Consider the following 26,592-nt stretch of genomic DNA (forward strand, 5'->3'; position numbering starts at 1 on the left):
GTGTGTGTATATATATTTGCTGAGTGCGTAATACTTCTAAACAACAATAAAGAAGAAGAAAGGAAGCACATCATCTTCACTTTGACCATCTATGAAGGAATTCACAAAGGAAGTCGTATCAAAGGCTATCGGATTCAGAAGCGACAGAAGTAGAGCCTTTTCTCTCCAATGCCCCGGCGAAAGTCCTTTCCCCAAGTCGCTTGGAGCTCTAACAGGTCACTCAATGTCGCTGCTCCGCCCTCAACGCCCGGCGCGGAACACGAAGATATATAAGCATGAACGCGAAGCTAAAGTCTAAACGAAACAAACAGAGAATAAAGACATCCCGGGTCATGAGAGGAGCCTCGAGCGACTTAGTACTCCTGGGTGGAACAGCTGTTATTCAACATCGAGATCGTTTCAATCACATCCGCAGGCTCGAGCAGATGCCAACTGGCGGATGTTTGCTTTGAACTTGCCCCGACAGTGACCGAGTAAACATGGTCTTGTGGCAAGTCGAATTCTTGCAAAGCACGGAACATGTCTGGGAACAACAAACGTAGTCAGCAATCGAGCATTTGCTGGAGGAAGTGGCACTGAGGGCCAGATTCGTGTTACAGGACAGGGGGATAAAAGCGGGCGTACCTTCGTCTGTAAAATCGTCCCCCGAGCAGAAGATGAACTCGGGTGCATCTCCTGGCTCGGGACCGTACTCATTGACTAGGCGAGCGGCGATGAAACCCTTGTTCACAAAAGTCGGGCGCACCTCCAAGTTGGCTTTGCCTGACATGACCTCAACCTCCCACCGCTTGGCCACAGTATCTTCGAGCGCCTTTCGGCACTCGCGGGCTTGAAATGCACCATATTCAGGATCGGCACGCCGGTAATGCCATGTAAGAGCGACCCGCTTTCTTTCTATGAAAGAGCCCTGTGTTCGTTCAGTAAAGTGCTGGAATGTTTCCATAACCTCCTTCTGCCAGCCCATATTGCTTCGCTCGGCCAAATTTTCCCAATCGTCAGAGTGGGGCTTTCTAATAAAACATCCATGCTCGGCGCTCAGTCCCAATTCAGGAATATGACCCATCCACTCATCTAAGAAAGCCTGATCGCGACCGCTGATGATCCATACTGCATTCCGTGGGTCGGCAGCAAGAGTCTTTAGAGTGCGCAGAACGCGATCCGATGGAATAGCTGCTTGGGGGTCCTTCACAATCGGAGTAAGGGTTCCATCATAATCGAACATAAACAGCCTCTTACGAGCTCTGCGGTACTGCTTCAATAGTTTGATTCTATCGAGAGCTGGCGTGGCCACCGACTGATCAAACGAAGAGAGATTTGTGAGCAAGCGGGTGATAAACTGTTTAGACCAGGCTGAAACGGTGTTGGCCGTAACATGCTTGTAGAGCTTTTGCTGCTGTGCCGTTTTTTCATCGGGAGACATGCAGAGAGCTTTATTGATCGCGGCAGCCACACCCACCGTGTCCCATGGGTTAATATGAATCGCATTGGAGAGGGTTCCCGCAGTACCCGAGAATTCGGAAAGAATCAAAGGACCATTGTTGTTCTGCTGACAGATGATATATTCCAAACTCGTCGTGTTCATTCCATCACGAACAGTCGTGATAAGGCCCACGTCAGCCACCCGCAACAGCGCAAAGTACTCGTGTGGAGAGAGATACTGGGGATAATATTTGACGGGTGAGAAGCTCAGGGATCCAAATCGTCCATTGATGGTGGAGACAAGATTGGAAATTTGGCTGGCAATCTTGTTTTCTTCCTTCTGCTCGTCGACACTGGTAGGACTAGTCACCTGGATCAGAACCACCTTATCACGCCATTCCGGGTACTTCTCGAGGAATACTTCAAAAGATTGCAGCTTCTGTGCAACACCTCGGACACTGTCTAAACGATCGCGGCCAACAATAATCTTCTTGCCGGCGTACAGCTTGCGGATTCCGGAAACCGCTTGTTCAATCTCGGTAGAACCAAAGGCTGCTTGTTGGATAGCACTGGTATCAATACCAATAGGGAACACATCGACGGCCACATGGGCACCGTATGCGTCCACTCCAGCTGAATTGGAGTCGAAACCTAGGACACGGGTGCAGCACGAGGAGAAATGACGAGAGTAGGAGAAGGTTTGGAATCCGATCATGTTCGCACCGAGGACCCCGGTGAGTACCTCCTTTCGCTTAGCGAGACAACGCATAAATTCGCTGCTGGGAAATGGTGCGTGCAAGAAGAAGCCGATGTAAACATTTGGTATGCGTTGTCGTAACATGCTCGGCAAGAGAAAAAGATGATAGTCGTGAATCCAGATAATGTCACCCTCCTTGTATTCTTCCACGATACGATCCGCGAATAGACGGTTCATTCGAACATAGTCGGTCCACCACGTGCGCTCTGATCTCCCATCGGTAGGACCATGTTGCTTATAATGAAGCAGAGGGTATAGCTCCCTTTCGGCATATCGTCTCCACCGTCCTTGGTCTTCCAAGTGGATGGTCTCCTCAGCGACATCCGACTCAGCTGATAGCCAGACAGGGGCGATTTTACCGTAGCGAGTAGAGCTCATTTGCCTATCGAGTCGATCCCGGTCGGCTTGGCCAACCCGGAGTCCTTCCATGAGGAGGTGGCTCGGGGGCCGCTGATTAGCATCAACGGGGACTGGAGCTGCTGCTTTATTGAGGGGAACGGCGGTTCCGTTCACAGCGGTGGGAATCTTGGCGCTGGTGTTGAGGGGAATCTGCTGCAACGGCACCGCCGTCTCTTGGACTGATTCTACCTCACCAGTCCAGCCAACGAGGGTGTGAGACCATTTCGAGTCCTGGGAGCCGAGATAGGCCAGAGAGTCGAACAACGCAGATGTTCCCGGGCGTGGTTTTAATTCCTGAAGCCAAGTCAGTTTGATTTCTGAACGAGACCGACATCTTTCAGCCAGAGGAGGTACGCGAGCTGATGATCAAGAGACAACATACCCAGTCCGAACCAGATCGCATGAAGAGTTTATACGGGACACAGAAGGCAGCGCTGATAATTCGACCGGTAAGGCGCAGACCTGGATATTGCTCACGTGGATCCATATCTGACAAGGTGGGCGTGCCTACGAGGCTCAACCGACGGAGCAGTTCACGTCCTGATTTCACGTCTCCAGCCGCCTGGGCAGGGGTGGAAGGGGAGGCAACAGATGAAGTGGCAGCTGTTGCATGGACCGCACCATCGGTGAAGTAAGATTGAGTATCGGAGAGAACAGGTTGTTTCGGTTCATTAGCCAAGTCTGGTGTGGCATTAGATGCTTGTAGAAAAGCGTCTTCGCCCAGAACACTCAAACCAGACCCGATCGGACTCGGATTGGGCTGGTCATCGGGCACATTGGTAGAAACGCGTTGTTCGGAGGCCATGATGACGAAAGCGGACAAGGACGGGAGACCAGATACTGGAAATGAGTATCCCGGATTAGTGCTGGCTCAATGCGGGTTTTTACTTTTCCTTCTCCTTCTTCTCGTTGTTCTTTCTTCTTCTTCTGCTTGTTCTTCTTCTGTTTCTTTTTCTTTGGAGTTGGGACCAAAAGGAATGGACCTTGAATTTCACCAAATGCGGCGGATAGACATAGAAAAGGTTCAAGGGGAGTGGCGGGGGAGGATATAATTCATTAAATGCTAGAAGGAAGAGGGGGTTGAGTTACCTGGGAGGGAGAGGGGAGAGAGAGAGGGGGCTGGCGATTGAGGGAGAGATAAGCTAAAAAGTAGTAGTAATGGTGGATTATAGGTGTTGTAGGGTGTGGGGAGGGGAGGGAGGGGGAGAAGAAAGCTCGATGATAACTTTGTGCATCAAGCCATGAAAGCAAGGGAAAAGGCAGGAGTAGGAGGAGGGGGATGAGAAGGAAAAGGAAGAAGAAGAAGAAGAAGAAGAAGAAACAACAGGAGAATAGGAGAAAATAAAACAATCAGATCCAAGGAAGTCGGGGAAGTTATGAATTGGAAGGAGAAAAGCAGAGAGTTCACTTTGAAGAGGAAGATGTGTCGGAGCCTGAGGCGGTGAAGCGCACGGGGAGGGGTGAGGGGGTGAGGAGTTACGTATCGGGATTTTTTTTAACCTCTACCCCACTGCCCACTCACTGAATCCAGACGACGACGACGACCATGATGATGATGATGATAATGATGATGATGATTGACTGACTGACTGACCTTGACCGCCTAGCTAGTCCAGGCCAACTCATCAAGCAGCAGATAAAGCAGCAGAATCAATAATTATAGCGAGCACCGTTGGAGATAGTCTTCCCGTTATAAGCATGTTGACTACAATCCAAAAAGTTATATACCTATGAGGCATATCGTAAATATACCGAAAAAGAAAGAAAATATTTACAAATAGGTCGGTTTGGCAAGCAAAAAAGCCAGCGGACAATCAAGCTGGCCCCGGTGACTACATGTATTATTATTGGAAAGGGGTTTGCTGCCATCGGCTTCTAATTTCCAATCCTTCCTGCACGAGTGAGGTAGAAAGACGAAGAAGGGGAAAGAGACGGAGGGAAGAAGACTATGAGGCATGGGATGGGCCGAAAAGGTTCCAGGCTCCGCGGGGCGGATGGCTCGAAAGGGGAAGAAATCATATAGCCCGACGAGTGGAGAAATACAATATGAAGTACGTCCTGTGTAGTTAGTAGTGTGTAGGCTGGAGAGATACGGAGAAACTTAAACAAAGAGAGAGAGCGCAAGAGGGAGAGAGCCTGATGCACAGAAGAAGAGAAACCGGTTCAGGCTTTCAAGCCCACTGGAAATACATCCATCCATCATAGTGGGCGGGGATTTGGCCCGACGCACCGAAGAGAAGAATTACCCACGAAAGACCAGCCTCCATCCCTACGTCATGATCCGAAGCTGCAGGTAGACCTAATAATGGTCGATTGTGACACCCAACAACAGGCCCCTCCGTGGGGAGAGTGTTCCTTGTCCCTGAACGAGTTCGATTGTCGAAGTCTCCGGACGTGCATCGAAAATGGTCGGGCATGGAGTGCAGGGTCTCATGTCCCGCGTAGAAACCCGACGATCGATCCTACGAGATAATTGTCTTCCATGGATTTGGCTGCATTTTCCCTGGCTTGCCTGGGTGGACCGGGCGAGGAATGACCGGAAAGTTCCCCACTGGGAGAGAGGGTCTCGTCAATAATAGTCTGATGATGATGAATGAACATCATTGTTATTCCAGCCTCCAGGGAGAGTTGGGTGACGGACAAATAAATGGCCCTTACCCGATTCAGCGCGGGTGAGAATCGGTTATAAGTTTAGTTGACTCAAGTGATGGATAACGTACTTGCATAACTAACTAAGCTAAGTCATTATCTACACAGAGCTTACTCATCTATACTCGGCACATTTTACACGATCGAATCATGTGCTCATACAATCACGTGATTACTCCGTGACCATGGAGCAAGTTTGCAGTAACTCAGTACTTCGTACCTCTGTACTACATACTCTGTAGAGAGTGCGATTTCCTTCCCATTCATGTTTGTTTTACACAATAGCGTTATGAGTTCTTCTGTCATTTCTGTTGCGCTACCATGGCAACCCTCCCATATCGAAACAGCCCTTTTACACGTCTTACACATCTTACGCACAGAAATGTGTCTTGGAGCACCCCTCGCCTGACAGTGTCTGGTCGACACTTGCATCAGACCGACGGCTGCAGTAGCAAACGTGCAAGTAAGCAGAATACCGGCATCACACCAGCGAGCTGCAAAAACGATGTCATTATTCCGGACAGCCTGGAAAAAACCCTGAATGCGCACCGCAACGCCAATCGCGCAAGCCTTGTTCGCAAAGTCCCCGTCCGAAGTCGATTGCTCAAGATACCATCCAAGTCACGAGAATATCAGCTCGGTGGTAAACTCAGTCCCACTGTCAATCAGGCATCATCCTCCCTGGAAGCTCCCGCGGCCTCCTCATCTTCAAAGTGTCCTGAAGATGTCGCCAAAGTCCCCGTCCGTGATGAAAGTCGATTCCACAAGATACCATTCAACTCACAAGGCTCTCGGCTCGGTGGTGAACCCGGTCACACTAACAAGCAGACATCATCCCCCCCTCGAGCTCCCGTGGCCTCCTCCACTTCAAACTTTCCTGAAGATGCCGCCAAAGACGCATCAGGCCGTTGTTTATGGTGAACGCGGGTGCCTTCAGAGCAGACCTTCGTCGATGGGGGTTCGCAATTAAGTGCGGAGATTCAGGCTTTACGAATTAACCTACAGGTCACTCCCGCCGAGCACACCGAGAAAATTCGAATCGTCGACGATATCTGCCGCACGCACAAAGAAATTATACCTGGTCGGCGCAATGCTTCGCTAAAAGTCTCAGACTGTCACGATACTGGACTTGGGTCGATTCTCTCCGCTATATATATGGCGTGCATATCTCCCTTCTCAAAAAAAAAAGGCCCAAAACAAAGTTTACCAAATATCAAGAGGACGAAACAATGGAAAAGCTACAAAGATTACTTAAGGCTCTCCCTCAAGATGCAGGAGGTACTTCACCGTTTCCCGGATCATGAAATAAAGAACCTTTCTCAAAAAGATGAATACAGGTATGGACCGCGCCTCATGGTACACGACTGGAAAACACGTGTCTGGCTCTATTTCGTATGGCCCGATGATTGCACGCTCTCTGGACCTCTGGATTCAGCGCTGGGTGAAGCTGTATTCGTCGCTTGAATATCTATTCATAGCAATCCGCGCTATCCTGCAAACAAACTTTCTGTACGGGAGCACTGGTGCGGGTGTGAGACGTGAGGCGCTCGCCGCCCTCATTGGGCATTTTCTAAGGAGGAACCGTGACCGCTTCCCGGGAACGACGACTAGGGCAGCAACTTCTTGCGTTTTTGCACTTTTTTTTTTGGAGTGGGGGTCAATCTTCAAACGACTGGAGTCGCCATCGATCGTCTTTCGACTGGCACTCGGCGATGAAGTGCCGCAAACATTTTAAAAGGTATAGAAAACCGAGTCCCCCAGGTCTTCGTGGCCAACTGTACTTCATGGACCTGAAGCGACGTTGCCTTGAAACCGGCAAATATGCTTTGGCACAACGACTATGTGCCCAAAACCCTGCAGAGCTTCGCCACGATCTGGGCCATACGTGCTTGCATACGAAGTACGTGCAATCAAACTTCAGGGAAGCAGTTGAGAGGCTCTACGCCGGCCTCGCGCGTTCGACCTCCGGGGCCAGGACGTGTCACCCCGGCCACGAGTATATTGGGAGAGATCCTCCAGTTCAATTTTCGGGAGTCTGAACGGGCACGCCATTCGATCACAACCAGGCCCGAAGCATCTTCGCTCTGCAGCAACCAGAGTGTCACCTGACTACCTCATACGACATGTTAGAGCTCTTAGTCACCTTCGTTGCTTGTGTGTAGTTAAATCCCGCCGGCTCTCGATACATCCACCTCACCAACTACTACGGAATAACATAATACAAATGTATCATGGAGAGGATAGTGTCATGAAAGAAGGCCCGCTTGCTATGCTTGAGGACAAGTATACCTCCCAAGGCACTGAGTCAGAGGGGCGTGTAATATTCGACAAAAGAGGAAATGCAAAAACGTGTTGTGACCTCATGGTGGCAGGATCCGTAATGCCCTGCGTGCCAAAGAAAGCCCCTTGAATACACAGGCGAGAAGCCAGGCGCTCAATGATCATGCTAGTTGCTACTCAGAAGTCAGAGATTAACCAATAATTGGAGAGCTGAGCACTGGGCACTTACTAGATCTCCAATGGGGAAATTTGATCCAATGTGTAGAGCCAGTTACCGCCTTGTTCTTCCTTCTCAAGCCTGCGTTGAGTTGAAAGGTCAGCAAGATTGAATACGATTGCGTTTGGGAGTCACCGACCAGTCATAAGGCCATAGAATAAGATGACCTTGGACCCGATTCAACAGATCTTCCGCTCGTTGTTTGTCCATCACTTCATCCGCATGGAATTCACGCTTTGAGAGTGTTGTTGCTCGTCGTCTCCGCCGTTGGGACTGACCGGTAGCATTTTTATTTAAAGCCTCGGAATAATCTATGACTGGGGGATCTGATCGCTGTTTCTCGACGTCCTCCCCAGACGAGCCGCTATCCTCGATCCGTCCGGTCTGTATCTGCCCTGATGTTGGGCCAGCTGTTGCTCTCAGAGTAGACTTCTCATCAATAGGGGACAGCCCTTCGTGGATAGTCACATCAGCTTGTTGCTCATTCGGACCTGGTACCGAGTCGCTCTCACGATTGCCAAGCGTTCCAACGTTGGCTTGCTCTTTCTGGTCCACCTTGTGTGCCTCATTAGCCTGGCCGTGTGATGTCAGACTATGCTTGATCTGGGCAGCTGCTCCAGCGAAGCCGGCAGCTGTGCCTGGGGGCCCGGTTTGTCGCTGACTTGAGGGCTGAGGAACCTTGACTCCTGGCTGGCTCTGCATTTCAGCAAAACGATCCCCGTATGCAGCGTACTCTTTGTACTCCTTCCAGGATTTCACCTCGCTATCAGGCATGCAGCGGAAAACACTACGGAAGACCTTTGTGTTCTTTTCAGCAACGGCAGACCAGGTGTCCAGGTAAAAAAGGTCAAGTATAGGGTCCCTCATGCAATCTTTGTCGATGAAGACATGCTTCACTTCCGCAGCGGACAGGTAAGACTTAGCGTTATCACCAATGTCCCGTATAGCTGCAAGGCCGCCGCTGTTACTATTTTCTGTCTCATGTTCCGGGACTAGTGCTGGGTGTCTGATAGTTGGCACTCCTTCGACGAGCTGTGCACAATCATGCGACTGCACAGCTAGACTAGAACCCGGCTGGCTGATACCATCGGTGTTATGAGGAGTTTTATGCCCCACGGTGCGTTCCGAAGGACGCTTGGGGCTTTGCAGCGTGCCCTTACCCTCCGGTGCAATGGCTGAGACCAGAACCTCCGTCTTGTCTTCCAATATCTCAGAATCGCGACCATTCTCGAGGCCGACCTCTTGGGCCACTTTGTGGTGATCCGGCCCAAGCCCGTCCACATCTTTCTTGTGCTCTGGGTTAGAGGTTACTCGCGGGTCTGTTGTGAGTTTCCTATTCGACTTGAGATTGGGATTATTACCCTGCTCCCAATCTACGTCATGGTTGAAACTGTGCATGTCTTCTGATCGAGATAAGAACTCGTCCTGAATCCGATGACGGCGCTCTATCATGTCTCTCTCGTCCCTCTTCTCCATCATCAGAGACTCGGAGTCAGGTACCTCGCGAGATTCGGGTGGCTTGGACCCCTCTTCGGCAATCTGAATTCTTAGCAACTCTTCCTCAGTTGCCATAGAATGCTCCATTAATTCGTCAACATCGACGCCAAGATGCTCTCTCATGAGTCTCATGCGAAGCGTATGCGGAAAGCGCCCCACGAGGTAGGGACGGCCATTCATACTAGACCATATCATGTCTGTATCACGGACGACCGCCGCAACTTCCGAGTCGCGGGATCCAAGCATCGACCGCTCGTTAATATTTGCTGACCCGATGATAGCCGCACGGTCATCAACAACCATGCATTTGGCATGAATGTACAGCTGCTCGGTTACGAGCTGCTTTTGCGGACCGATTTTACCCCATGATCGGAGGCTGAAGAACTGAATGTAGTCCTCAGGCTCAATCCCCAAGGCACGTAGTCGTCCAAAGATTGACGTCTCCCCACGGCAGATGCTGCGATACTGGCACATCATGATCAAACGGACGCTAGTTCCACCCTCGCTGTCTACCGTGTTCTGAAACCCAGGCATCAAGGGAATGACAATCACCGCACGCCAGGCTTCTTTGTTTTTTGCAGCCCGGGTGATGCGCTCTACTAGTGCATCACCGATCAGATTCTCAATTTTCCTGCCGTCAATCTCGCAGGTGCTGATGAAAAACTGATTCTCGATATAAACAAAATGATCGGATTCTTCGATCAGTTTCACATAAGCATTCATGATGCTGTGCTCGGTTACGTCCGGTGTGCCAGTTGACCACATGCTACTGGAGCGCAAAATCTGGACCTCGCAAGTTCCATCCAGACCTAGAGCTTCCAGATCTGCCGCATCAAAATCAGGGGGTGGAAGCAAGAAAGGTGTCGGGCGGGTTGGCTTTCTTTGGCGCAAGATGTAATTCCACCTTTGGACAAAGTGGCGCGTAAGATCGCGCGCCGGCTGACCTACTACATGCATGGAGATATCATGCCACGGCATTCTGGGAATGACATTCCGATCGTACATTTCTTCGTAGGGTTTATCTAGATCGTAGAAGTCTTGGATCCGAGGGTTTGAATAGTCCTTGCCGGGCCAAAGCTGACAATGGTCTGCGTCCTTCGGTCCATCTCGTGTTTCGAAGCCGGTAGGCTTATCATCTGTCAAGAGGTGTTGGGGAGTGTCCCACCTGCCAAAACACAAATCAATGCCCCCAACGAAGGCCAAAGTATGGTCGATGATGCATAGCTTTTCATGGTGCGCCCAGAAAAAGGTATTCTGCCGAAATTGGTTGGGTGATCGTTGAACGAAGACATTCGGATGAAGATCGAGAAGAGAGAACTTGGAATACTCCGAATCGATGGGGATGGCGGAGTTGATGTTCCGATACATGATGACGAAAATTTTCACGCCTTCACGCGCCTTGCGTTGTAATAAACGATCTAGGCGCCATTTTTGACTGATAGCGGCGGGTCGACGCATGTAGAGCTCAGGACTGAGCCACCAGTCATGGATGTAGATGACATCTTTGGCCTGATTGATTGCGCGGGACACAACCCACATGTGATCACGAGCGTCTACTAGCCATTGCGCGAAGCACTTCTGCCGTACGGGGGCGAAACTTTCGAATCGATTTGGCCTCGCCCATGGGGTGGTATTGACCATGAACCGTATTGAATCCTCAAACTGGTGGAGTTGCCGCTCATTCCTGGCCAGCAATCTAAGCTTTCGCTCTGAGTTCTCGAGTCTCAAAGTATGGTGTTGCGGGTGTCGAGCTGACTCTGTTGCAGACTTGGCAAACTCCTTCGCTTTCTGATTGCGCAAGCTAACCTTCTGTGTTTGGAGTTTGAAGAACGGGTCGACCAGGAAAACATCGTATATGTTCATCTCCTCGGGCGAATCGACGCATACAACATAGCTGTGCCTTACAAGGAACCACTTGGGTGAGTGACGCTTTTTCACCATACCTGGAGTCAGAGCTCTCCGAAAATCGAGACCCTTAGACGACTGGATGACAAGGTATCCTTCTTTGCCATGGTAACTCCCTTCGGCCGCAAGACGGACTCCCAGTGCCGACAACTCGAGAAATTTGCACAGACGGTTGCTATCTGGCTTGAAGATGAGGAACCGAATAAGTTTCTGTAGATATGATTCCAGCTTCTTTCGTTGCCTCTCTGGGTAGCTCTCTTTCTTGATAGCCAACCCAGCTTCCACTGGTCCGGAGACACCTGCTTCATTCTCTCCATCTGGTATTGTGGCACTCGACTGTCTGCGAGACAGCCCACCAGACGGGCGCCGCTGTGCTTGCTTCTTGCCGCCCCTTTCGTTGCCGCTTGTTGCCTCTGCAGCGGTCTCATACCCACCTTCGTCCTCGTCATCTTCCATGTCACTCTCTAAGCCACGAACACCTCGAAGGTAGGGAAACGCACTGCGAGGGAAGCGCGGTAGATTCTGTCCACTCTCGGTGTTCCGCAACTGGATGTACTTCTGCGTTCCGAAATGCAGCTTATACTTCAAATGGAGATTTGCAAAGTCCCTCAAGGTTCGATGGATAATCCATTTCATTCGTGTCATCCCGCTTCCGTACTCGAGTTCGATACGAAAGACCAAGTGACGATCACCCGAGTGTGAGTCGATCTTGCTATCAGTGACTCGCACCTTGAGCTGTTCAAGTAAAATTGGAATGCGTTTGCTGCCGTGCTCGTCCCTTTGGAACATACTGGCTAGAATGAGGGCGGCCGGTACCCCAGAGGTAAGTTCTGCCAAAAGTTCTGCTGATTTCGCATGATCGACCGTGTTATCAACCTTGCGTCTCTGCCCGATCAACTTGAGTCCAGCTTTGATCTGGCGCCATTTCTGAGCGCTCAAGCTAGAACCACGGTCGGCCCGATGGCGTCGCCAGGGTGGCGTGGTACCTTCGGTATTATCAGATGGCGCAGCCAGACCGGTTAATCTTCTGAGGTTGCTCGGTCTTCTCTCGTCGGGGTTCGTCGTAGTATCTGGCTGTCGTCCGCTATAGGTTAGTCCCCGCGCATTCGCAAGCCAGACACTTCTTCGTCTCCAAGCTGTATCTCTGTTCAGACGGTCGCGACCCTCATCCTCCGACACACCTTCCCTTTGCTGTGGGATAAAATTTCCAGTGCTACCTCGCCGTGGGAAGAAATTCGACCGATAATTCTCAAAAGGTGCAAATGAGCTGGACAGATGAAACGACGGGCGACTAGTGGTCTTCGGTGTATTCGTCTGCGTTTGCGGATCTAAATCGTCTATTTGGTGTCGACGTTGTTTCTTCTTCTTTCTCGGCTGGCTGATACGACCTTCTCCTGCGCTCTCCTCCGCATCAGCGTCGATGTCACTCCCCTCTTCTTCCAACGTGTTTGGAAAGCGAAACTCGCCCCGTTCTGAGCCGGGGGTTGCCAGGTCGTTGTTAGTGGTTCTGAAGTCACTCAGAGTTGCGCCACTAGCTGAGCGAGAATGCGATGCGAAAGATGGCGAAGCTGCGAAAGACTTCAACTTCGTAAGTAGAGACTGTTTTCCTTTCAGTCCAAAATCCGCATCATCCCCTCTGATGGATGGTGGCCTAGAGTAGGACAACTCGGTGAGAGGGTCGACTTCAGGCGGGTCTCGAGTGAACTGAACACTTGGTCGGCGGCTCGCAGCTGACTGTGGCTGCTGCGGCTTCCTACTCCCGGGAGTCTGCGGTACTTCAGTCGCCTCATTCAGCCGTCGAGGCACCAGGGAGACGGGATCATCGGCAATTATAGGGTCGCCCAATGTCGTTCCCTCTTGAAGGTAGCCAACAGTCTGTCCTGTACGCGTTTTGAATCTATTTCTGGGTGTAGATTCCCCCGAGTCTTGTACGGGTTGAAGATCGTTCAACTGATCTTGTTCCTCTGCTAGGTGCTGTGTATCTCTCTGTGCGGTCGAAAACGAGGGCGAAGGGACTGACGCGGATAGCTTGATTCCATCTGACAGCGACATAGGCTCTGGTCTCCTCCAATGATGGCGACTTTGAGTGTTCTCCGAGCTCCTCGGCTCGGAGGGCTCAGCTGTGGAGTCTGTCATGCTAGGATTGAAGCTCGAGCGTCAGTGAGTGGGCAATGAGAGGTAGAGGAGAGGCGTCAGCTAGACATACATGCAAGATCAAGACAGTCCCGTCGAAGGCGACCGCGGAGCTCAATATGCGCGGGTCATTCTAAAATTTGACAATCTCAGCCAAAATCAAGGTGGTGAGTGAGGGAGTGATGTGGTCAATGCCAGAGTCCGAGGAAGGACTACCTATGATAAAACAGAGGAAGAAAAAGAAAGAGGGAGGTGGGGGCGGGGAGACGATGGAAAGAAGAAAGGGGGGGATCGCAAAGGGGAGAAATGTACTCCGTAACTAATGGACGATTGTTCGATTTTGGGAAAGTCAAGGGATATGGAGTAAAGGAGGGTTCTGGGTTCCTTGAGCCGCCCGCTGTGGGGTACGGAGTACGGTAGACTAACTAATTATTCTGAGTATGAGCTCAGTAACCAACTAACTAACTAACTACTGTGTATACATATTGACTACATAGTAAGTCATGCTTTTTGCCTCATAAGGTACGGAGTACTCAGTCAGTGTTGTGATAGCAGAATTGGACGTCACTCATACATCTATACATACATATATCCATCCACTCACCACTGCGGAGTACTTCTGCATAAATTAAGAGCCGCCAGTATAACAAACATGTACGGAGTAGTTAAGAGGGAGATGATTCTGTTTGTAATTATACCAAGAATACAGACAAGGTTTTAATCCTGACCAAGGGTCGGATAATTGAAGTACTGAAGAGAAAGTGTAGGATGTTCGTCACGCAGATACCAAGCTTGTACGAAGTACATGTACGGAGTCGTGCGTATCATGTATGTTCAGTACAAGACATAGTTTTGGCGTACCTCGGTTAGGCTTGTTCCATAGCTCAAAGACCATCGTGTACAATTACGGACGGAGTACGTACTACGTATATATAATGTATCCCTCGTCCTAAATCTCCAGATATTAATAAACCTCACCCACCCCCCTCCTGCTTTTACCCCACAGACGGACACGTCGGACAGAGAAATTTCCCCCCACCTCTCATGATATCAGCTTGCATCGACCTGCAAAATCGCAATCTTTAGGAAGAGAGTGACACACCAAGAGTGCCTCAAGGGACAACGAAATAAACCTGGAGCATCAACCCAACCGATCATTTGAGATCATGGCGGACCCTTTCAAGACTCTGGATGTTGCCTCGCGCTCCGAAATAGTTGACGCCAACGCTCCGTTGTCTGTGTCTCAACACCAATACCACATAGCAGGGATACTCACGACAGTTTTCGGTCTTGACGAACTGCCATCGGAGGGGTCAGAAGTCGCCTGTCTCTGGCTACTACATCCGAGGCTGGCTAGTCAAGAACGCATGACTAGTATCGCCACGGCAGTCATCGCCGACTGGAACGCCAAGATGCCTCGCTCCGAGTCTGGCTATACCCGCAAAGGCCTGATAGCTGTAGCGTTCGACCAGAGAAACCACGGGACAAGGCTTGTTGATCCCCTAGCTAATGAAGCTTGGAAACAAGGGAATCCTCGTCACGCGCAAGACATGTTTTCAATCTTTCGTAAGTGTCATACATGTGATCTGCAAGAAGAAAACCTCTAATGTCTGCCGCGTAGAGGGTACTGCTCGCGATGTATCCCTCCTGATCGACTATATTCCTTCTTTTGTCTTTCCCAAGTCAGAACGCCAAATATCCGATAACCTGGTACTGGGTGTCTCTTTGGGCGGGCATGCTGCCTGGAGCTGTATTCTGCATGAGCCGCGCGTAAGTGCGGGCGTTGTCATCATTGGCTGCCCGGACTATGTAAACCTCATGGCCGATCGCGCAAGATTGTCGAAGCTGCCATCGTGGACAGAGAGTGAAGCTCCTGGCTCCAAGTTTCTGGGATCCGAGGATTTCCCATTCTCGTTGCTGGACGTGGTACGTAAATACGACCCTGCAAGCCTGTTTCTGAATCAGATGGGCCCAATGCTGGGTATCAGTGCTCTCCGCAGCGAATCGTTGCCGATGCCTACAGAGAGTGAGCAGGCCTCTCTACGCCCTTTATTCGAGCGGTGCTTGGCAGGAAAGAGAATCCTCAACCTGTCTGGCGGTGCGGACAAATTGGTGCCTTACCATCGGGGAAGCGCATTTTTGACTTGGTTGAAGCAAGCAATCTCACCTAATGGCTGGTTTGCTGGTAAGGCGGTTACCCTCGAAGACATTATTGATGAGAGCGCAGGCCACGAGGTGACTCCGAAGATGGTCGATGAGGCAATCCGGTTCATTCATGAGACGCTCGAGACCGATAGCGCTGGTCCTAGAACGGGCTCCGTACGAGAAACTAAGATATAGGTATACCACAATAGACCAGAAACAATTATAATGATATTACCAGGGATTTCTAGTCAAAACACAGGTCCGCAGTCATAGTAACAAAATTCGAAGAAAGCGCCTGACTAGCATGATTTTACCGGAATATATGGTCATACGCGATGGGGAACAATATCCGCTCGATACTATAGTTCTCATGTGGTGAGCGTGACTATGCCTCTGTGAGTGGCAACAAATGACCTTGTATTAGCCCGTACACCCGAATCATGATGAGCACAGCAGGAGTCAGAAGATGAGTCAAACGAGAAGAGAAGAAAAATTAGAGATTCAATCCTCCTTCATGGTATTGTTTGATAAGATTTGATCGTCAGGGTATCTAGCGGCCTTTTGAAGCTCGTCAAAGAAGACCCTTTCTTTTGTAGATACACGGACCAAGGTGCCCGATCCGCGGCCCCATTTGAAGTTTCCATCACCAGGGGAGAAAATTGACCCTCTAGTGCCCTGAGCCGTAGCCAGCGCAGCACCTGTCCAAGTCTAATCCTTCAGGTAGAACGCCAATTCCCATACTTTAAGCAACAAGCTCAACAACACCACCAGCCTCCTTGATCTTCTTCTCGGCGTCACGGCTGAAGTAGCGGGCGCGGACGACGATGGGGACCTCGGGAAGACGGCCCTTGCCCAGAACCTTAGAGTAACCGAGAGAAAGGAGGTCGATGACAGGGGCGGTGTCGGTCTTCTGGCCGCTCACATAGGCATCGCGCTGCTCGGCAGGAACGAGAGACCACAGCTGCAACACAAGCCTCAGTTAGCAACTTGTTACATTCACACGGCTACCACTTTAGTTCCCAGTTGAAATCTCCCATCTTCTTAGGGTCTAGTGTCCGTATTCACGTCGCTTCCCCATTCTGCGAACCAGAAACTCCCGTGGGCCGTACCGAGTCTGATCTTTATTATCAGGGTAATGCGCGACGTACCTTGTCGATGTTGATAGTGGGCTTCCAGAACTGCTGCTGGGTCTTGTGGAAGTATCTCATTCCGACCTTACCGAAGTAACCGGGGTGGTACTTGTCAAGGTTGGTCCGGTGGTGGTGCTGACCACCGGCCATACCACGACCACCGGGATGCTTACGGTGCTTGCCAATGCGACCGTAACCGGCGGAAACATGACCGCGGCTATATAACGGAAGTTGTCAGCTTTCTGTGTATTGTTGTCATTTTCGCGTGAGGTCCTAAATCGCTGAATAGAGCATAGGTCTGTCGCATTCCACCACGAAAAGCGCGAAATCACAATCGGGAGGTATGAGGCGAAGGGGAAAGGCATTTTCGACTCACGCTTTCCTTGTCTTCGAGAAACGGGTAGGCATCTTGTCGACGGTGCTGAGCTCGACAAGACCGGTCTGAGAGTTTGGCGATGGGGGGATGCGGTCGTGGGTGCTGGGCTCAGATATTGAAATCAAGGCTTGGGGGAGGGGGGAGCGGCTAGAATGTGCGCTAAGCTGCTTACCCTAAAGTAGGGCTTCTGCCCTTCAGGTGAATCTTGGCATTTGCGCGCGTGGAGGCAAGCCACGTGACTTTATGTGTGGGACCGCCAGTTGACGGTTCAGTGCGTAGCAAACCATGTACTACGGAGTAGTACTTTTGGACGAAGGAATAGTGGCTTTGAATCTATGTCTTTAGGTATTATATTTTCTTTCTGAAAACCCCTTTTGGCTCATTGCTTGCTACCCTGGAAGAAATCGGACAGGCTTTGGATCGTTCTACTTGCAGGCTGATTCATGGAAGCAGTAACCATACTTTGTCTGATCCATGCCGGAAGCTTACCACTGATGTTCGCTTTATCATATCGTCTGTCCATCAACACAATAGCCGCATAGTCATTGCGATGCCGGATAGCTCGTCCAATGCATTGGTTCACTGCTCGCATACAAGCGTTTTCGTAGTAATCTCTCCCGGCAGCTTTGGCGCTTGACCGCCGGTTGGCTTCAGAACCAGTTGCTTGATCAAACGCTTTCTGTTCAACATACTCAATCTTTGCCTGCCAGACAGCACTTCGGATGTTTGGGAATGGGAGTCCGATGATGAGTATGCCACGTCCGAGTCGATCAGAGAAATTGATTCCTTCGGATAGCTTTCCACCCACTATGGACAACAGAAGTGCACCACTGTTCGAATCGATGAGTTCGGTATACTTCTGAAGCAATGTATCCGTTGAGTCAGCCATCTCTCGAGACTCGAAAAGAACCGGCTTTTTTCTGTTGATTAGCTCGTATAAGTTTTGGCCGCCCTCGCCCACTACATGCCTTTTCCACACATTCACAACCTGCCCTAGGTAGTCATAACTTGGGAAGAAAGCAACAACACCATCAGGTATGACGTTGCAAATTGAAGCTATTGTCCGGCCAAGGTCAAGTATCTGAGTGATTGCCCACAACAAGTCAAGCAGGATTTGGTTAGATGACAAACGCTTCCCCGGTGACTTAGAAAGAGATGACTTACCATCGCCTCGGCGTCTCGCGACTCATATCTGAACTCGAGATCTGAGCCTTGTACTCCACGTCCTAGCGTGTGCACAGTCAGGTTCTTGGATGGAATGACATGACCATAGCTGAAGGTGCTCAGTCGATCAGAGGGAACATAGGGGAACAGATGGTTCATGTAATCAGTCAACTATGAACGCTGTTAGAAATCCGGATGATACTTGCTGGGGTTCGCGCAGCAGAATCTTACCGGAGACATCGTTCCACCAGCTAATATGACGGCTCTGGCATCATCAACTATATCACGGAACTGATTTGTCGGATCAAGTAGCATATATTTCAACTGGATATCACCCTTGTCTTTCACATAGAACAATCGCCCTTCGGCAGACGGATTCATCAATGAAAGCAGGAACCCTTGTATTTGGAACAATACAGGTGTTGTAGTCTTCTCAGAAGCCCTATTTCCAGCCATCTCTCTCGAGAATTCGACATAGCCATCGACTTTCCTCGCGAGTTTACTCTCCTGGAGATAGCGACTTAATTTGTAGGGATTGATCTGGTCGACGCCTTTCCCAGACATAAGGTCTGAAGGTAGGACAGGTCCTTCAGATGGCCCACTGCCGGTCAGCACAGAGCGGAGATAATATGAAATTGAGCCAAGGAGTCGGATGATTTGAGCGATATAGCTCCTATTTTGTCCCTTCAACCGTGTCTTGAACTTGCGGGCGTAGGTCGTCAATTGCGAGATAGACAGCTCGAATTGAAAGAGCGTCACGGTTGTTGAATGCATATTAGAGATTGCATCCATCAAATTATGGGCTTCGTCAATGACAACGATATGACCTTTGACCGATATATTGAGTGCTTCTCTTGCTGAGCGCTGAAGCAAGAGAGGATATGGTAGAGTGACAATCTGCTCAACTTTAGTCATATGCAGACAAACGTCTAGGGGGACACTTACCTCGCTGTGTTTGATGACTGAGCGAGAAGCATAATAAGGGCATATGCCGATTTCCCTTCCGACTTTCCCTAAGTCTTCAATATCTTTAACTGTCGCAAATGTGTGATCTCGGAACTGGATAGAATGTGTCTCGTCTTCTTTTGACGGCAGATAGGGGCACTGGTGTTCTGTCGGCACGCCAGGTTGCTGCAATTCAAGACAGCGTTCATTGATTGCTGTTGGATTTTCAAGAAAAGATACCTGAGTATTGATGCAAAGATTCTTTCGGGATCCAAGGGAGAGGTGTCTTATACGTTCTTCTAATGTATTGCTTCCACTTGATACCATATTTTGCGGAATACTTGAAGGCAATGTAATGCGTCGCAATTCACCGGCAAATTGAGATAGTTGAGAGTGTGTCCGAGAACAAAAGAAGATCTTGATCTCATTTTCTTGCTCGTCGTCTTGATCGCTTCTCACAGATGATTGCCCTTGGAGCCTGCGCAGCAATTCGAGAGTGCTGGAAGATAGTTCACCGTTGGAAGGCGTATTCTTTGTGGATGAACTTGGCTGGTCATCGCTACTGTCGTATTCATCTATGAGGAATTGATCTTCGTGCAAAGTGGGCCCAGTTGACGCTCTACCCAGTTTCTAATATTTCTCAGCTGCATAGTTCTCTGACTGAGACTACAGCATACATACCTGCTTTTTTCGACGTCTCTTTGAGTCGCCCTCGACATCCCTTTGTTTCTCTTCTCGAACTCTAGCCCTCTCTAATTGCTCCTCGAGCCTTTTCCTTCTCTCGAGAACGGAACGACTCAATTCATCTTTCGCGTAATCCAACATCCAGTCGGGCTCGCTCTGGTCATTACCTGCTGCAGCAGTCAGAGACAACAGGAAGCATGTTCGACTGAATGCATATTCCTCACCCAGTGCTTTATCAATGCTATCCTGGAAAGCAGAACGTTTGTGATCACGTAGCCAAGTCAAGGAACCACATATCAAACTCAGAGATTTGCCCTTGAGGAATCTGTTAGTATTAAACAGTTTGCAAGAAGTCAATCATATCTTAGGTGAAGAGGAAAAAATATCTGCATTGAGCCTCTCGGAAATCCCAGGCCTCGCAAGTCCTTAAAGACCTGGGCTACGCGGCGTGATCCGGAGCCATTGACTTACAGTGCCTACCAACAACACCTAGTTAGCCAGTGTCAAGAGGCTTTTGCCTACTACTGATTGCACCTCACCGGTTGGGGATTCGAAAATAGCCACTTTGCCCTCCTCAAGACATGTGTAGAGTGCTTGCATAAACTGGATTTGAATGTCATAGGGCGTGTAAGGGTGATGAAAGTTCTTAGTTTGCAAATCCATTGTTTTTGAGTGATGAAATGATGGTGGCTTGAAATGTCAGTTTCAGGGATTTGATCAAGGAACAAGATGAGATGAACTTGCCAAAGAAGTTAGATACAAGGCCACCCAAGAGGTATAGATTTTGGAGCAAGCTGTCGATCTGATACGAGTACGGAGTAAGCAAGGGTCCCCTTCTTAGTAAGTTCTAAGTAAAGTTAACTTAGTTAACTACCACGAAGAACATCCAGAGAACTTTCTATGGCTAGAAAGTCAGGTCCTGGGACCCACACTTTGAGTACATGTTACGGTATTTACTGTGTATTATGAGCGGTCTGTCACTGTATGGACTATGGAGTAGGTCCTTTTTCTTACAGCTCACAGGCACTTGCAAGTTGCAACTCTGTGATGTCCAGTGCACTCACTGTAGTACTGGAACTTCAGACCATGATAGGCTCTAATAAGATGATCGATTATTGCCCCAATTATCATTATAAGACCTCACTTACTCTGGATATCGCATAGAGTAAATTACAATTCTAATTAGTTTAGTAGACTGACTCACCAATCCCCAAGATTTTAACTTACCCAGTCAGTATGACTTAACTACGTAGTAGTTACAGTCTTACAGAGGGTACTGAGTAGTACCCCATACAGTAACTACGTGAACTAATGCACATTTGATTGCCCTTGGTGCTTGCACTATCTGACGGACACTACTCCGTATTGAAGCTAACCATGTAGATTGAGCATGTCAGATGAATAGTAGTTTAGTAGACCTCACTCGTACTATTAATAGTCTCAAGTCCTGGGCCACATGGTCCGAAAAGGGGGAAGAGGGGAAGTGTTCAACTTTCCTCTCCCGCCGACTCAGAACCCCACCTCTGGACCTCTGTCAGTCGCCCTACTGACTACGGAGTACTACTCAGACTCATAAGTTAGTAGTTACTCCGGAGTACCTGAGAATTCTTCAACAATCAATTATTTGACAGTGTCAGTGCTCGGTCATCCAGTGCAGGATATCAACGGAGTAACTTACAGTACGAAACTGGTTGAAATACGGCAGTTGTCCGTGCTTCCTTCCTCTTCTCTTATCAGTAGAACTAACTAGTAGTAACTTATTGCCTAGTATATTCAAGAGGTATGTACCTCGTAACTAACTTACTGTGTCCGTAGGCTATTAGTGGTTACTACTAACTACTCCGTATTGTTTCCCCTATCACCCGCACCTTCGTTCTTCTGGCCCCTCCTTTTCCCCTCTCCCCCCCTTAGGCTAGGAAAGGTACGAAGTACCCTGTAGAAATGAGTAAATTAATTTGCACTGGTTCAGCTAGAGGATGACGGTGACTTCAAGAATTGGCTAACTTACTCGTTACTCGGCAATTTTGATTCCGCTTTTTGCTCGCGCTCAGCCTGGATCTTCTTTCTTCCTTTCTTCCCTTCCCCCACCATCCTTTGCTTTCAATTTAACAACGTCTTCTAACTCGTCAGTCCAAAAGTTGTTGCCATACATTACTGGCTTTGAAGTCTGAAACCAGTTTAATTATCAGGGGCAGGTGACAGCTCCAACCGTTACAGTCAGCAAAAGAAAGGAGAAGGAAGAAGAAAAAACAAAACCAAAAAAAAAGACCGGAGAAATACACTGGCCGCGATGAATAGGCCACCACCCCAAGGTCGTGGTCAGCCACGGCTAGGTGCAACATGGTATCCAGGGGGTCAGGATGATTTCTACATGCCAGAGGTCATATCCCCATCTCCTCAAAGGTACGAAATTACCCAGCGACTCTAGATCAAACAATCGATCAACCACTCCAAGCGTCCATCCATTTGGTTGTGTTGCTAATTGATCGAACTATATCCTTGTTCTAGCAGAGTCATGCCCGAGGTACCGGAGAACATGCAAGACAATATAGCGCAGCTTGAGCACGAAGCTCGAAACCCGCATCATAATCCGCACGCTCCAGTGCAGTATGACCGCTCTCGCTTCCCCGAGCGCTCTTCGTCCGCCTTCTCACAAGACCAGCCTCACCCGTCCGCCTATGAACCTGCCGCCTATTACGAGCAGCAGGACGCGGCTCCCGATAACATGGACGCTCCGAATTTCTCCCCCTTTCCTGTCCTGCGAAACCCTCCACCAAATGTTCCCCCAACCGATGAGCAGAGGGAAGCCAACTTGGAAAGAGCACGAATGGCGGTGCTTTCCTCCAATGATCCGGAGATGCAGCTAGCCTGGGCCCAAGACGCGCTCGCTTTTGTCGAGGTTGCTATGCAGAATGAGGCCCGTCTGTCTTTAATCCAGCCACCGCGGCCACAAACTCCTCCCGTGGAGCGTCAACTCAAACTTGACGCGATGAACATAGTGAACTTCCTCGCGGAACAACATCATCCCAAGGCTGAGTTCCTAAAAGGCATGTGGCTCGAGTTTGGGAAATTTGGATATCGCGTGGACAAGAAGGAAGCTTTCCGATCTTACTCAAGAGCGGCGGACAAAGGATATGCCAGGGCCGAATATCGCATTGGCATGCAGTTTGAGAGTTCCGGGGAACCAGAGAAAGCCATTAGACATTACGAGAAGGGTGTTGCCCTTGCAGACTCTGCTTCATTCTATGTATGTTCGCTCTCGTTACCACAAGGGCTTACGTTCCGTGCTAATGAGATGTGTGACGGTAGCGCTTGGGGATGATGATCCTGCTGGGTCAACATGGTCAGCGTCAAGACTACCAGATGGGCCTCGAATACATTAGCCTCGCGGCGCAGTCCTGCGATGAGAATGCCCCTCAGGGAGCTTATGTTCGTCTAGAATCTCTCTATTCTGCTTGTTGCGGGAAAGCTAACGTCTCTATGCACAGGTTTATGGCATGCTGCTGGCGCGAGAGTTGCCACAGGTCAATGTCCCTGAGAGCTATCTCCCGCTTGATCTTAATGCCTCCCGCGTCAACATCGAAAAGGCTGCGTATCATGGCTTTGCCAAAGCGCAAGTCAAGATGGGCGCAGCTTATGAGCTGTGCCAACTGGGCTGCGACTTTAACCCTGCCTTGTCCTTACATTACAACGCATTAGCTGCACGTCAAGGTGAACCCGAAGCAGAAATGGCCATTAGCAAGTGGTTCCTCTGCGGCCATGAAGGTGTCTTCGATAAGAATGACGAGCTGGCGTTCACATACGCCCAACGTGCCGCTCAAAGCGGATTTCCTACCGCCGAATTTGCCTTGGGATACTTCTACGAGGTTGGAATTTTCGTTCCAGTGGATATCAAGGAAGCTAGAAGCTGGTATGCCAAAGCTGCCGCCAATGGGAACAAGGATGCGACCGGCCGTATCGATAGTATCTCTCGCTCCAAAACCTTGTCCAGGAAGGATCACGAACAAGTGGCAATCGCTCGGATCAAGTCGCGCTATGGATCAGGTCAGCGAGGGGGTCAGCTGAAGCCGACTCCGGAAAAAATCGAAATGCCTGATCCGTCCAGGTTGACCCTCTCGGACAATCCAGCGGCCGCTGCTCCCTATCCCGACAGACCTTCATCCCGGGCCCGGCCTGTATATCCACCTGGGTATGGAATGCCTGACCCACGTCCTAGTTCTGCATTTGGGATCAACCCCAATATCCGCAACACGGCTCCTACCTACAACCGTGCGGCATCATACGGGCCGGGACCTATGGGCTACCGGACTCCAGGGCCCAGTACCCCATCCACTGCCAGCCCCACAAGCCCAGCCCCTACAACTCCCAAGCTTGATATCGGCTACTCGGCACCGCTCGATAACTCCAACGCGGACGCCCGGAGACGCCCTCAGCGGCTTGACAACATGCCCCCAGACCGTAGACCACCAAGAGGTCCTGCCTCGCCTCACACGCACCCGATAGGTTCACCTCGTCCAGCTGCTTCCTCTTCCACCACGTCATTCCCTCCACGTACGGAGTCTATGCCCATGCCAAATACTCCAACAATGTCCAAGCCTCCGCCGCATTCGTCCACGCCGAAATCCTCTTCAGCCGCATCCACCCCTAAGCCTGCTCCGCCGACATCGAGCGCTGCCGGCCAGAAACCTGTAGCCGCAGCACCCGTCAAACCGCAACCTGGTCTTCCGGGCAAGGGGCCCAAGACTTTTGAGGAAATGGGGGTTCCAGCTGTACAGAAAGACAGTGATTGCGTATGTATTTCTGCTGTTGCAGCCGCCAACCGAATACCATAGCAGCTAACATTGCCTAGATCGTCATGTGATACCCCTGCAATATCTGTCCCATGATACCTTCTCCGCTTGTGCTATCTTCAGAATGTCTTAGGAAGAGCCTGTGCCATGTTAATTCTTCCTTGCCTCAAAATATCCAAAAGGGTTCGACTAGCCTGGAGACGAATACCATGGAGAGGCAACTTACGAACCTAAGTTTTAGTTGGAGCTTTGTATGTTCTTGAAGAGTGATCATGTGCTAGCAACTCGCCACAATCTTTGGACCGCATAGTCTTTTCCCCTGTGGTATCAAGAATGCCATTGTAGAATGAATCAGCGATCTACAGCGCACCAAATAATTGTTCTTGAGAGGACCCTGACGGTTACGGCCTCTTTTTTTCTTTCGTGGCCATGCCACTACGGGTTACGGATTGTCTGGGCTTAAAGCGTGTTTCCCCTTTCACTTCCCTCTAGGGAAAAAGCGAGGCCATGCACCTTCTGTACTGAGTGTTCGTCCCTTTCCTCCCTGCAAACACGTGACAAATGTTGGAGTCACTCCCATTTTCTTGTGCCGCAGACAGGTGAAGAAGACTTTCTGTTCCTTCCGCGCCCTGTCCCTCGCAACTCCCAGCCTTTCTACAGTACATCGAAGCCCAACCGAAACTCCAGAGTGATGATGCAGAAGAAACTGAAAGGGCCCGAGGCTACTCGCGGCAAAGGTGAGTGAACCAGTTTCGTACGCAGATGCAGGGGTTGCTAAGTCCGTGCTTGGAAGGAGCTGCCGATGACAGCGCTAGAGTCATTCTTGATTACATTCGTGCGTACATATTCCAATTCCAATATCTTGTGGGGACATCAGCTCCTGACATAGGGTTTAGGTAGACAAAAGTACGTCCAATCTTCCTAGGCACATCTGCTCCTAGTCAGTCGAAAGCATGTCCGCTAAATCTTGCCATAAATCACGGATGTAGTCGCCCATACTCGGTACGAATTCAGATGGGAATACTATGCGCGAAGCGGCCCGACGTTCTCCGTGCTGAGACAATGTAGGCCATTGAGATATCGACCAATCTACACAAAGAGGTCACCAAGGGTAAGTCCTATGTCGAAGACTACTTGACGTACCTTGGACTTATTCCTCATGCAATGGCGTTCTCTTTGTGCAGCACAGGCTGCCAGAGCATTACGAGACCTATGGCATAACAAGCAGATCGAAGGCCGAACAGCGGGTAAGTGTACCGGATTCTGGATCTATAAGATTCTACAGCCACTGGGCTCATTATCTTGCCTGATCAATAGGGAAACAAGTAGTGTATCACGCTTTACAGGAAGCTTCCGATGAGGTCACATCGAAGATGATCGCAGCCCTAGATGAATCTGTTAAGCAAGCTCAGGAGAAGCTTTCCAGCCTTCAGGCCCAGGAGAAAAAGACACGGCTCGAGTTAGCAACTCTCAGTACAAAACCCTTATTTTCCGAGCTTCGCCACGACATTGATCAACTGGTTCATGAACGAGGAGTAGCCCAGGCACTTTTGCCTACGATGGCGCGGAAAGACTCGGCGCACGTGCCCATGGAGATTATGAGAGCAGGCGCTGAAGAAGAGTGGAAATGCTGGCAGAAGCACGCTAGCAGTCGCGCTCGCATCTGTGGTGATCTATGGCAAATGTGCTCCGAAGCATTACTAGGGGACACGGCTAGGGGGGAGCTTTGGGTAAGGAGGGCACCAGGAGGGGGGGCTGTGTCCTTGTCATTGGGAGTTTTCAGCGTCCTTGGTTCTAATCACCGATTGCCGCAGGAGTCTTTAGGGTTAGAAGGGCCTTTGTTGGGTTGACCAGATGGTCACTCCAGCTCGGGAGCAGATCCTTTAGAGAAACATGGTAACTAGTCATGCAATCCTCGAATTGAGTACCAACTCTTCTGACATCTAGCATTGCGGACGAAGGTGAACCCGACGGCTACGTTGAACTCGATACATTACCACCAAAGTATATCTACCGGCAGAGCGCGGAGGAAGAGAATGGTGTCGATGATCGGTCATCGATCCACGGTCTGGAAAAAGCGCGTGCGTGCACTTAACACTGGT

The 26,592-nt window shown here is 50.0% G+C and overlaps 9 protein-coding genes across 9 annotated transcripts; 5 read left to right on the forward strand and 4 right to left on the reverse strand.

Annotated features, from left to right (window-relative positions):
• Positions 1–4: 4 nt before the first annotated feature.
• On the reverse strand, positions 5–3,665 carry orlA (putative alpha,alpha-trehalose-phosphate synthase subunit Tps2). Its single transcript, XM_025578388.1, has 3 exons — positions 2,958–3,665; positions 625–2,869; positions 5–523 (listed from the first exon to the last, which is right to left on the reverse strand). Exons 1-3 carry the CDS (start codon positions 3,378–3,380, stop codon positions 354–356), a joined length of 2,838 nt encoding a protein of 945 aa, XP_025427107.1. The 5' UTR covers positions 3,381–3,665; the 3' UTR covers positions 5–353.
• A 1,651-nt stretch (positions 3,666–5,316) lies between these two features.
• Positions 5,317–6,348, forward strand: BP01DRAFT_186141 (uncharacterized protein). The gene has a single exon (XM_025570904.1). It carries the CDS (start codon positions 5,546–5,548, stop codon positions 6,143–6,145), a length of 600 nt encoding a protein of 199 aa, XP_025427108.1. The 5' UTR covers positions 5,317–5,545; the 3' UTR covers positions 6,146–6,348.
• Positions 6,349–6,373: 25 nt separating this feature from the next.
• On the forward strand, positions 6,374–7,390 carry BP01DRAFT_186163 (uncharacterized protein). Its single transcript, XM_025570905.1, has one exon. It carries the CDS (start codon positions 6,552–6,554, stop codon positions 6,957–6,959), a length of 408 nt encoding a protein of 135 aa, XP_025427109.1. The 5' UTR covers positions 6,374–6,551; the 3' UTR covers positions 6,960–7,390.
• pld3 (phospholipase D) lies at positions 7,273–13,445 on the reverse strand. Its single transcript, XM_025575972.1, has 4 exons — positions 13,330–13,445; positions 7,861–13,260; positions 7,734–7,802; positions 7,273–7,677 (listed from the first exon to the last, which is right to left on the reverse strand). The coding sequence occupies exons 2-4, from the start codon at positions 13,257–13,259 to the stop codon at positions 7,671–7,673; spliced, it is 5,475 nt and encodes a 1,824-aa protein (XP_025427110.1). The 5' UTR covers position 13,260; positions 13,330–13,445; the 3' UTR covers positions 7,273–7,670.
• Positions 13,446–14,422: 977 nt separating this feature from the next.
• On the forward strand, positions 14,423–15,596 carry BP01DRAFT_426599 (uncharacterized protein; the record flags this gene model as incomplete). The annotated part of the gene is made up of 3 exons (XM_025579800.1): positions 14,423–14,822; positions 14,878–15,182; positions 15,222–15,596. 3 exons carry the CDS (start codon positions 14,423–14,425, stop codon positions 15,594–15,596), a joined length of 1,080 nt encoding a protein of 359 aa, XP_025427111.1.
• A 106-nt stretch (positions 15,597–15,702) lies between these two features.
• BP01DRAFT_328451 (60S ribosomal protein uL15) lies at positions 15,703–16,939 on the reverse strand (the record flags this gene model as incomplete). The annotated part of the gene is made up of 3 exons (XM_025572944.1): positions 15,703–16,362; positions 16,550–16,748; positions 16,908–16,939. The coding sequence occupies 3 exons, from the start codon at positions 16,937–16,939 to the stop codon at positions 16,144–16,146; spliced, it is 450 nt and encodes a 149-aa protein (XP_025427112.1). The 3' UTR covers positions 15,703–16,143.
• A 347-nt stretch (positions 16,940–17,286) lies between these two features.
• chl1 (DNA helicase) lies at positions 17,287–20,363 on the reverse strand (the record flags this gene model as incomplete). The annotated part of the gene is made up of 7 exons (XM_025572243.1): positions 17,287–17,988; positions 18,072–18,242; positions 18,303–18,968; positions 19,017–19,646; positions 19,698–19,867; positions 19,925–20,015; positions 20,235–20,363. The coding sequence occupies 7 exons, from the start codon at positions 20,361–20,363 to the stop codon at positions 17,287–17,289; spliced, it is 2,559 nt and encodes an 852-aa protein (XP_025427113.1).
• Positions 20,364–21,716: 1,353 nt separating this feature from the next.
• BP01DRAFT_328455 (putative chitin synthase activator (Chs3)) lies at positions 21,717–24,878 on the forward strand. The gene is made up of 5 exons (XM_025572945.1): positions 21,717–22,103; positions 22,212–22,947; positions 23,010–23,129; positions 23,189–24,490; positions 24,550–24,878. The coding sequence occupies exons 1-5, from the start codon at positions 21,991–21,993 to the stop codon at positions 24,559–24,561; spliced, it is 2,283 nt and encodes a 760-aa protein (XP_025427114.1). The 5' UTR covers positions 21,717–21,990; the 3' UTR covers positions 24,562–24,878.
• Positions 24,879–24,910: 32 nt separating this feature from the next.
• On the forward strand, positions 24,911–26,340 carry BP01DRAFT_408304 (putative TBP interacting domain protein; the record flags this gene model as incomplete). Its single annotated transcript, XM_025578812.1, has 7 exons — positions 24,911–25,227; positions 25,284–25,325; positions 25,387–25,396; positions 25,480–25,492; positions 25,559–25,601; positions 25,675–25,737; positions 25,808–26,340. The coding sequence occupies exons 1-7, from the start codon at positions 25,182–25,184 to the stop codon at positions 26,338–26,340; spliced, it is 750 nt and encodes a 249-aa protein (XP_025427115.1). The 5' UTR covers positions 24,911–25,181.
• Positions 26,341–26,592: the final 252 nt, after the last annotated feature.

The sequence above is a fragment of the Aspergillus saccharolyticus genome (assembly GCF_003184585.1).
Source record: "Aspergillus saccharolyticus JOP 1030-1 unplaced genomic scaffold BP01scaffold_52, whole genome shotgun sequence".
Classification (NCBI taxonomy): Eukaryota; Fungi; Ascomycota; class Eurotiomycetes; order Eurotiales; family Aspergillaceae; genus Aspergillus; species Aspergillus saccharolyticus.

Excerpts from the sequence above, each read along its gene's own strand:
- orlA (XM_025578388.1), bottom strand. The coding sequence starts at position 3,380 with ATGGCCTCCGAACAACGCGTTTCTACCAATGTGCCCGATGACCAGCCC. Across the intron at positions 2,870-2,957 it reads TGCGATCTGGTTCGGACTGG|GAATTAAAACCACGCCCGGG; the intron begins GTATGTTGTCTC and ends ACTTGGCTTCAG. Across the intron at positions 524-624 it reads GGACGATTTTACAGACGAAG|ACATGTTCCGTGCTTTGCAA; the intron begins GTACGCCCGCTT and ends TGTTGTTCCCAG.
- BP01DRAFT_186141 (XM_025570904.1), top strand. The coding sequence starts at position 5,546 with ATGGCAACCCTCCCATATCGAAACAGCCCTTTTACACGTCTTACACAT.
- BP01DRAFT_186163 (XM_025570905.1), top strand. The coding sequence starts at position 6,552 with ATGAATACAGGTATGGACCGCGCCTCATGGTACACGACTGGAAAACAC.
- BP01DRAFT_328455 (XM_025572945.1), top strand. The coding sequence starts at position 21,991 with ATGAATAGGCCACCACCCCAAGGTCGTGGTCAGCCACGGCTAGGTGCA. Across the intron at positions 22,104-22,211 it reads ATATCCCCATCTCCTCAAAG|AGTCATGCCCGAGGTACCGG; the intron begins GTACGAAATTAC and ends TTGTTCTAGCAG. Across the intron at positions 22,948-23,009 it reads CAGACTCTGCTTCATTCTAT|CGCTTGGGGATGATGATCCT; the intron begins GTATGTTCGCTC and ends GTGTGACGGTAG.
- pld3 (XM_025575972.1), bottom strand. The coding sequence starts at position 13,259 with ATGACAGACTCCACAGCTGAGCCCTCCGAGCCGAGGAGCTCGGAGAAC. Across the intron at positions 7,803-7,860 it reads ATTCTATGGCCTTATGACTG|GCTTGAGAAGGAAGAACAAG; the intron begins GTCGGTGACTCC and ends AACTCAACGCAG.